The following is a 9,649-nucleotide window of genomic DNA, read 5'->3' on the forward strand; positions in this document are numbered from 1 at the left end:
TAATTTCGATATTATTATATGTTCAAGCATGCCCATGCATCACTTATATGCATATATTTATGTAGTTAAACTCTAGGCACGATTTATGTTGCATTCATAACTGTTGATGTGCCATGGATGTTGTTGTGGTAATTTGGAGCAGTGTGCGTGCGTTGGCGTGCGTGTGATGTGGTGTGGACTATGGATAGGACGGGGTAGTCACGGCTTGAGTAATTCGCTGGGACCCGATCCTTCGAGGGGTAATCACGGCTTGAATAATTCGCTGGGACCCTCGATTTGGTTATTAAGTGGAAGTCCGAGCTTGAGTAATTCACCGCACGGGTTGGATTTAAGAGAGTATAGGGGATCAGCTCCCATATGTTATGATTGATACTACAGGGTGTGTGAGTGCTCCAAATTACCTTTTTGATGCTATGATGTGAAAATATTGTTGATGTTGCATTTCACTCTACAGGGTGCATTAGTTTTAGATAGTTATAGGGATTATGGTTAAAATTGATATTTTACTCTCTGAGTCGAACGCTCACTCCTGTTCAAAAATTTTTACAGGCCACAGGAGGATATTTTTTGAGGTTAACCTGCTTTCTCCCTCGCAGGTCAATTATTACTGTTTGTATAAACTTGTTAAATCTTAGAATTTCCGCATGTGTTAGAAATGTTTATTTGATTTGGGTCTGTAAACTAAATTATTATTTTGGGACCTGTAAACTTAATATGCTATGCATGTTTGATGGATTGGATGAGGGAGTTGAGCTCCCATTTATTTTTATGTTGATGAGTATGTGGAGGGTGAGCTGAGCTCCCCAAATGACTATATATTGTGTTTACAGGTCGGGTGAGTCAAAAACTCCCCGTTGGAAAGTCCATTTTTATGGCCGGACTCTGTCCGTTTGTTTTCTTGAAATTGGGCCCAAATGGGCCTTAGAGTTGGGTTAATGAACAGTTAGGCTTACTACGGGCCTCGGGGGCTTTAGGCTGGCCCAGGTCCTAATGCCGGTCCGGCCCATAGGTTGGGTCGTGACACTTATCACAGAGCATCTCATTGAAAAAGCAGTAAAAAAAAATTTAGCTATAAAATTAATTAGATTAACATAAATGATTAGTTTAATTATTGATTTAATTTAAAAAGTTACTGGAGTTTCACGTGTATAAAATCTCACAATTTTATTTTAGTTAGGGATTTAAAAAAAAAAAAAAATCTGCTAGGGGTTCATTGAGAATATCTAATTAGGGCTTTTAAATTTGAGTGAGAATGCAGAGATTGAAAAAGTGGAGAGAGAAGAAAAAAATCCTTATTTATATAAAAAAAGAGAGGAGAGAATATTTCATAGTGGCATAAAAATAAATTAAGAAAATACTATTTAACTAATGATATATATTTTTGAATAATTATTTAATATTATATTAGAGAGATCAGGGTCCTTTTATTCTATAACATAACATTTTAATATTTTATACTTATTAGCATAATTTTTTTTAAAAGTTTGTAATAAGTAACGAACTAATTATTTATATACGTGTTAAATTTTTTTATAAGTTTATAATAAGTAATGTGTCAAATATTTATATATGTGTTAAATTGATTTCTAATAATTAAAATTATAAAATTTGACACTTTATAAATATAATTTAAAATCATAAAAAAACTTGAATTTATATTAAATATATAATAACTTATTTTGAATTAAAAAATAAATAAAGAATTTTAAATAAAAAATAAAGGATTTTAAAAGAAATTAAAATTTTTGCAAAACGAAACAACCAATTCATAATAAATTAGCTTATAATTCCTATGTTCATTTAAAATTCGATAAAAAGAAAAGCGTAAAAAAGGTAAATAAACAGAGTCGGATCAGAAATAACCCGATCCAAATCAGTTGGGAATTGGTGGAAACCGGCATCGAGCCTGCGATATTTTTGTAGCCAAGCCGCGTAAACGAAAAGGAGAATCAAACCAAGACCCGGATGCCAAGTAAACCCCAAGGCTTTCTACATTCTAAATTTCCCTATTCCGTTTCGATTCCGCTGTTGTTCGAACCCAAGGCTCCTTTAGCTGCCGTCTATTCCCCTCCCTCCTCATACATATTCTCTCTTTAATATACTCAGCAATCGAATTATGTTCTCTTCCCAAAAGCCAAAGCCAAACAGCTAGCTCTCAAGGAACTTGGAGGAACAGCTTCATCAAAACTCAAGTTTAAAGATCAACAGGTTCTTATGCTTATCATATATGTTTTTAGTTTCCAAATCCGTTGGGAATTAGGGAAAACTATCGTGCTTCACCATTAATTCATCCCTGAGCAATGTGAAATTAGCTTTCGCTTTGATTAGGTCAAGATCAATTAGATTTAGGTATTTACTTTCATGCTGAATCGTAGCTGAATTTAAAGACATGAAGGGTAGGACACACCGTCTCCAGGGTCATGATCTGCATGAGGATTGGGTGGATGGCTCCTGGACGGTGGATTGCGTTTGCGGTGTGAATTTCGACGATGGGGAAGAGATGGTCAACTGTGATGAGTGCGGTGTATGGGTACATACTCGCTGCTCCGGGTACATGAAGGGAGACGATTTATTTACTTGTGATAAGTGCAAGAGCAAGAACAATAAGGATGACAGTGAGGAGACGGAGGTTGCTCAATTGCTGGTTGAATTGCCGACTAAAACTATCCGGCTAGAGAGTAGTTATGCAGCAAATGTTCCCCCACACCCGCCCTTGAGGCTTTGGACTGATATACCTATGGAGGAGAGAGTGCATGTGCAGGGTATTCCAGGTGGTGATCCTGCATTGTTTTCTGGGTTGTCCTCTGTTTTTATGCCAGAGTTGTGGAAGTGCACCGGATATGTGCCTAAAAAGTTTAGTTTTCAGTACAGGGAGTTCCCTTGCTGGGATGTGAAGGAGTGTGGTGATAGCGGAAATGAGAATGAAAGTACTATTGATAAAGGTGCAGGTGTTTTGTTTTCGTTGGCTAAGGAGAGCGTGTTTCCAACCCCTGCAACAGCTTTGGTTGGCATGAAAGGGAGAGGTGGGGATGGCAGTTTTGATAGGAAACATTACTCAGAGGGAAGGAAAAATTTGGTGGATGAGGACAGTGAGGTTAGGCATTTGCAGGTTGGGGTTAAAAAGGAGAGAAGCTTCCTTCGGCCAGTTGTAATACATTCAAGTAAAAGAAAGAAAGAAGATCTAGGAACATCCAAAGAACGAAGTGGAAAGAAGAAGGATAGAGCTGCATACAAGGAGGTGGATGCAAAGAAGAGAGGTTCACATGTTTCTAGAACAGGTGATTTGATGTACTCTGCAATGCTTTTCTCCACATATTTTCATTCATTTTTATTTATTATGCCAATATATTATTTCCCACTACTACCCTAAGCTTAGTTCGAGTATGCATAATTTATACTAATAGCATGAATGTCAAGGATCATATGTTGTAGTGTTAGACATGCACTTGTTGACTCCAATTCTTTTTCTTTTTTGGTTTCTATCCTTATTACTAGCATTTACATCCACCAGTGATGCAAAACCTTTGGAATTTTATGAAGACAGGTCCAAAGTCTATCAAGAGTGATAGCCAGAGTATTGACAACAAGAATCTGAGGGACTCTATGATCCAGGAACATGAATCAGATTGTTATATTTCTGTGGGAAATGGTGTACAAAAGTCCAAGAACAGTGTGGCAGTGATTGAGTGCTCCTCAGAAGTTTTATCTGCTGCCATTTCTAGACATAATTTTCCAAGTGGAACTGGACTGGATGAAGGGAAAGTTAGCCATGAAGGTCTAGAAGCATTTGAGTGTTCTCCCAAAGTTGATAATGTAGCTGCATCAGTGCCTGAACAAAGTGATGATGGGAGAATCCCTGCAGAACAAGAGGTATGCCTTTCCATGCTCATATTTTCCAATTGTAGCAAAGGGCAATGTTGCATTTTATGCTTGCCACTAGGGGTAATGCTGTGCTCTTTGTCCCTATAGCTTTGCACATTAGTGGCCTTTAAACTGCATATATTATGCTAACTCATGTCCTCCTTGGTTCCGATGCAACAATTCTAGATCAATATCATCCCTTCACTCATAGGGCCAGGTAGTCATTCATGTAATAGGATGCATTCACATATGTCCAATTGTGCAAATAATGTGATGATTCTGCCCAAAATCCTATTTGGGGCATTTGTTTAGAACCAAAACTGTAATTCAATGGAAAAAATTTGAAAGGGAGGCAATATTCTTCCTTTGCAAGTTTTCGGCAAGCATTAGATAGGTGGTATGTCTGAATCGAGTGAAAGTAGGCTAGTGAGAGGCAAGCAAGAGAGTGCTGGTGTTGCCTCACCTAGAATGCAAGGCAGGGAGCAATCGAAGGCATTAAACAGTATTAATAAGCCACAGCAAGAGGTACATGAGTAGGTAGTAGCTAGTAGGAGCTAGGATAGGAGTGTTATAAAAAGAAGGCCCTGTTAAGTTATCATGAGTGCTTTGGGTAGTCTCCATAGAGTTTCCAATTTTGCAAATGAATTTCATGCATTCACACCTTTGGTTTATGATGTGCTATACTAAATTGGTTGCTGTTGTTTTGAGTGTTAATTCTTCCCATAAATAGATTACTTTTACTTGGAAACAAGTAAAATTTGGATGTGAGATGAGCCAAGTTAACTTGGAAAGGGCCATGGCTGAACCCACAAAACTAATACCAAAAAACTACTTAAGACTGCAAAACTAAAGGTATGAATAATTTTATCATAATTGCAATATAGCCTTTGTTACTAGTAAAGTAGAATCCTTTGATGTAGAAAGAGATGCTGGTATGTAGACATGTAGCAAAACCTTCTTTTACCAGGCTTGTTCTGACAACACCACACGGCTAGTAGCCTATGTTGTTGTTTGAAGCTGGTGCTTTGACCTTTAAAATATGCTTCGATACTCATCATCTCATGCTTATTCTTTGAGGTGGTTTTGATCCTTAAACTTAGTGGTCGTGGGATAAGTTGGTGATGGATAGCTTCTTTTTTGGTTCAATTATATTTCTTTTATGTATTTGTTCTTCATCTATTGTGTTGGAATGACTTCCTTCCACTTACTATAGGGAGATAACATGCCAAATGGTAATCTGGATGATTCTACGGAAGGTTCTGCTGGAAGTGACGTTAAGCCCCCAAATGACGATCTGGTTGCCACCGTTCCAGAAATCAAGGACAATCAGATTAATGGTGATCATGACATGTTTCTGAGTTCTTTGCAGCCTAATGTTAAAGTAGATGCAGTTTATGATGATTCTATGGGGATCCTGAATGATAAATCTTCGGTTGGTGATGCGAAAGATATAGGGGTTTCTCATGATAACATTGCTGAAAATTCTAAAATGAATAATGCAGCATTAAGTGTTTCACCATCTGGTGACAAAAAGGCTCAAGAGGTTGACAGAACTCCAGAAGCAATCAGTGATTGCCATGCAGGAAAACACAATGATTTAACTAGTGAACCCTTTCAGATTAAACAGGAATTGGAGGGGCCTGAGGGTTTATTGTCGTTGCAAAAATGCCCTTCAGAACCTAAAGCTTTTGGTGAAGAACTCTCAAATTCTGGTGGAACTATCTCCAATTCTTCGGAGTTACCCAGTCAGAATAAAATTGTTTTGTGTGTTGGAAAATCATCTTCCACTTCAGCCACTGTCATGGTCTCCAAATCTTCTGGCTGTGACAACTTTAGATCTGCTGCTCCTCTGGATTCTAATCCTAATACTAAGCAGCAAGTAAAGTCTGAGTGCGATTCTAATATTAAGAAAGATCGAGCTACAAGTGATATAGTCAAGGTCAACAATGAAGACAGTCAGGACGTGTCAAGAAGAACAGTAAATGAGCGTCCAAAATCCTCTGTAAATGCTGCTCCAAAACCGTCAAACTCGAGCAAAATTTCGCATACATCTGTTATTAAGAGAACTATCTCGGATTCAAAAGATTCTGCAAATTACTCATCTTCTAAAACATCTTCAGCTCAGAATTCCTGTGAGACTACAGGATCTCCACAAAATGAATGTGCTTTACAGGTTCAAAATAAGGCATTGGCTTCAGGTTTACCTCTAAGAGGTGAAAAGTTTAATCAGTCTTGTAGCCAGTCATCATCCAAGACAAATCATGCATCATCTATGAATCTGCCCACATCTACTAATTCTTCTGCAACATTAAGCGATGAAGAGGTGCGAAGAGCATTGCCATTTACTCTTGTTTGGGCTGATTTTGTTTTCAGCTAATTTACTTGTGAGATGTCTTTTATATTTTATTATTACTTGGCAGCTTGCATTGCTTTTGCATCAAGAACTCAATAGTTCGCCTAGAGTTCCTCGTGTTCCACGTGTTCGTCATGCAGGTAGCTTACCCCAGCTGGCTACTGCCGCAGCAACAAGCATGCTAATAAAACGTACATCTAGTTCTGGAGGAAGAGATCATAGTTTGGTAAGATGCATATGTTTATAGATTTCCACAAACAAGATATCTAAAATCATTGTCCCATTGAGTACTGTCTTCGTGAATGTAGGTTATCAGTATGGTCCTTACGTCTAGCATTGTGATTGATAAAATTTTGCAGGCTTCTAGAAGAAAAAACAAGGATGCATCTAAAGATGGTTTTCCCCGTTCTCATGAGCCTGATGATGAGGCTAAAAAAACTGACAAGGTTCCATGTTCACCTGATCAGAAGAGGCAGGATACAGGATGTACTGCTGACGATTTGTCTAAGAGAGAGGATAATAGATCTCCGACGGCAGTACATTCTGTAAAGAGAAGCATCCCTCCTGCTTCCACCTCAACTGCAAACAGTGGCCCATCTTCCCCTACTAATGTTAATGAACATCATTTTTCTTCTACACGTAATTCTCCAAGAAATATGTCCGATGAGGAGACGAGCACTGTCCAGGGTACTGTTCATCGCACTTTACCAGGTAGTCGACTCTCGAGGAATCAGAATCGCGCACGCGTGCATGTGTGTGTGTGTGTGTGTGTGTGTGTGTGTGTGTTTGTTTTAAATTACATCTTTCTTGCTCTAATATCTGCATTCTACGTAGTCATATTTCTTCTTCATCTATAGGCTTAATCAATGAGATTATGAGCAAAGGCAGGCGCATGACATACGAGGAACTCTGTAATGCTGTCTTGCCGGTACTCTTCTATTGAATTAAGTGCCCATTATTTGGTGAACGTTTTATTTCCTTGTCATTAAGAATTAGAAGGAAAAAATCATTCCTAAAGTTTTATTGATTCTATTTGCAGCACTGGCATAACTTGAGGAAACATAATGGAGAACGTTATGCATATTCAAGTCATTCTCAGGCTGTTCTTGACTGCCTTAGGAACCGACACGAGTGGGCTCAGTTGGTGGATCGTGGTCCCAAGGTATGCTCTTATATTGTTAAAGAACTCATTCCATAATGGTCATGGAATTTTTTTTTTCACTGATGCAAGTTGCAGATGCTTTATTTTGAAACCATTCCATTCAGTAATTGAAGAATGCAATCTATCCAGACTGTTAGGCAGTTTTGACCAAATAAGATGGTATCTAATTTATCTAATTGTTTCGCACGTTGTAAATGGGAATATTTAGTAATGTGTTCTTGTTACATCCATAATCTGTTGAGTGGCTCTTGCTGTTGTGATTAATGCTACAAATAAAAAAATGAAAAATACAACAAAACTATCTATTAATTGATCATGGACCCTGCAGCTGAAGTGGTTTTCAGGAAGGCTTTCCATTTGGCATCAGTTATGGTGAAATCTACTCTTTTTAGGTAGTAGTAGACTAGGCATCGTGATGGTGGGAATGATGACACTGATGATGATGATGATACACTTGCGCTGGTTGAAAAAAATGAGGGTGGCAATTACTAAAAAATATTGGTTCTACACTTCTATTATGCTTCTAAAATTATTTGTCATACCCCCTATCATTTAAAAGTAGAATTTAATGGCAGACTGATCTTCTATGTTGTTTTTATGCCTTATTGCCTTGGAGATACTGTACTTGTTAAGTTGTATTCGTTAATTAAACTTGAATTTTGATGACTGTTCCAGACAAACTCAAGTAGGAAGAGGCGCAAACTTGATGCTGAGGAATCAGAAGATAATGACTGTGGCAAGGGAAGAAATGCAAAGGAGGGTGAAAGTAAAAGCCTTGAATCACAAAGAGAAGAGTTTCCCAAGGGCAAGCGGAAAGCAAGGAAACGAAGGCGTCTGGCACTGCAAGGAAGAGGAATAAAGGAAATTAGGAAGAGTCGGAAGGCAGATTTGCTTACTGATGATGATAGTGGCCCATTTTCTAATTCAAGTGATGAAAGTTTGTTCAGTGAAGATGAGATTCGGGGTGGTGGAGGCGGTCCAGTTGGAAGTGAGGCCTCAGCTAGCTCGGATGAGACAGGGGCAATGTGATTGTTAATGTTTGACTTTTGGTTTTTGGTTTGTGTTGTTGATTTCAGGAGGAAGCCAGGCTTCTCCTTTTTCTGCTGGGAATCTGGTATGGTTATCCTCTGATGCGGCTGCCATTAGTTTTCAGAGCTCATGGAATTTTAGCAAGTTAGTAAGTTGTCGCAATCACTGTTGTATGATCCCCGTGGAATTGTTACTGTTTTTATGTCAGCCCAGTGAAACCCTATAACCAGTTGCATATTATCATTGACCATCCTGAATGTCATTGGTGGTGAGCATAGTCTTGCAGGGATGTGGGATATTGAGGCGTAGCTGATTCTGATATTGAAAGTTATAATACTAGTGTGTGCATATGTAATTTTTGTACTCTTATAGGGGGCTCCTTTTTTCTCTTTGTTTTTTTAGAGACAGTCAGTGATCCATGGGAATTCTGCAAAATTTTGTAAAAGCAGCCAGGAATTACATGTTTTGCTTGATGCGGGGTTACGAATCTCTGTATGGTATGTGATGAAGTCAAATGTTCCTGAAGTTTAGAGGTTTCGGATTTTTTTTTGTTTGGTACTCAATTATTAGATATGAAACCTATGATTTTGGGCGACTGCATGACCTGGATTGGAGTTGAGGAGAGGCGAGGAAGCTGATGCTCCGAAGTGAATAACCGATTCTAGCGGATTGGAGGAAGGCAGGAACTGCTTCCACGTGGAACACGTATCTCGCGTGGTGTCATGATGTCATGTCACGAACAGTGAAAGTGATATATTTACGATGATTTTATTTTAACTATTAATTATAATAAATTTTTTGTAGATTCTACTTTATGGTGCAAACCAAAAAAAAAAGGATTTCTTCACTCAAAACATTCAAGTTTGTAAAAAAACAAATTAATTAAAATGAATGAATTCTTGTAAATGAGGGGATGATGAATTCAATTAGAAAAAGAGTTAACAATGAATTTATTTAGAATAAAATAAATATTTTTTTATAATAATTATTATAAATGAATAAAATAAAATAAATAAAAATTGCATTTTTGTGATTAACAATATAAAATAAAAAATAAACTATAATAAAAATAAAATATCCGTAGAAAATATTCTCTTTAAAATATTCCTTTTTGTTCCAATATTTTTTAATTGTAAATCGTAAAGATAACCTACAAAATTAGTGGTTAGATTGATTTATGAATGGAGTCTCTTTAATTGGAGGCTAAGCTTTAGGAATTTTAGAGATATAGTTTAGAGATATGA

The 9,649-nt window shown here is 37.5% G+C and overlaps 1 protein-coding gene across 1 annotated transcript; it reads left to right on the forward strand.

The window, feature by feature from the left end:
- Positions 1-1,935: 1,935 nt before the first annotated feature.
- Positions 1,936-8,930, forward strand: LOC110640350 (uncharacterized). Its single transcript, XM_058138691.1, has 8 exons — positions 1,936-3,278; positions 3,512-3,870; positions 5,075-6,184; positions 6,282-6,440; positions 6,574-6,925; positions 7,072-7,142; positions 7,254-7,376; positions 8,052-8,930. The coding sequence occupies exons 1-8, from the start codon at positions 2,390-2,392 to the stop codon at positions 8,403-8,405; spliced, it is 3,417 nt and encodes a 1,138-aa protein (XP_057994674.1). The 5' UTR covers positions 1,936-2,389; the 3' UTR covers positions 8,406-8,930.
- The last annotated feature ends 719 nt before the right edge of the window (positions 8,931-9,649 follow it).

The sequence above is a fragment of the Hevea brasiliensis genome, chromosome 16, assembly GCF_030052815.1.
Source record: "Hevea brasiliensis isolate MT/VB/25A 57/8 chromosome 16, ASM3005281v1, whole genome shotgun sequence".
Taxonomy (NCBI): Eukaryota; Viridiplantae; Streptophyta; class Magnoliopsida; order Malpighiales; family Euphorbiaceae; genus Hevea; species Hevea brasiliensis.

Coding starts and splice junctions, on each gene's coding strand:
- LOC110640350 (XM_058138691.1), top strand. CDS start 2,390: ATGAAGGGTAGGACACACCGTCTCCAGGGTCATGATCTGCATGAGGAT. Junction 6,926..7,071: donor TGTTCATCGCACTTTACCAG/GTAGTCGACTCT, acceptor CTTCATCTATAG/GCTTAATCAATGAGATTATG. Junction 7,143..7,253: donor TCTGTAATGCTGTCTTGCCG/GTACTCTTCTAT, acceptor TTCTATTTGCAG/CACTGGCATAACTTGAGGAA.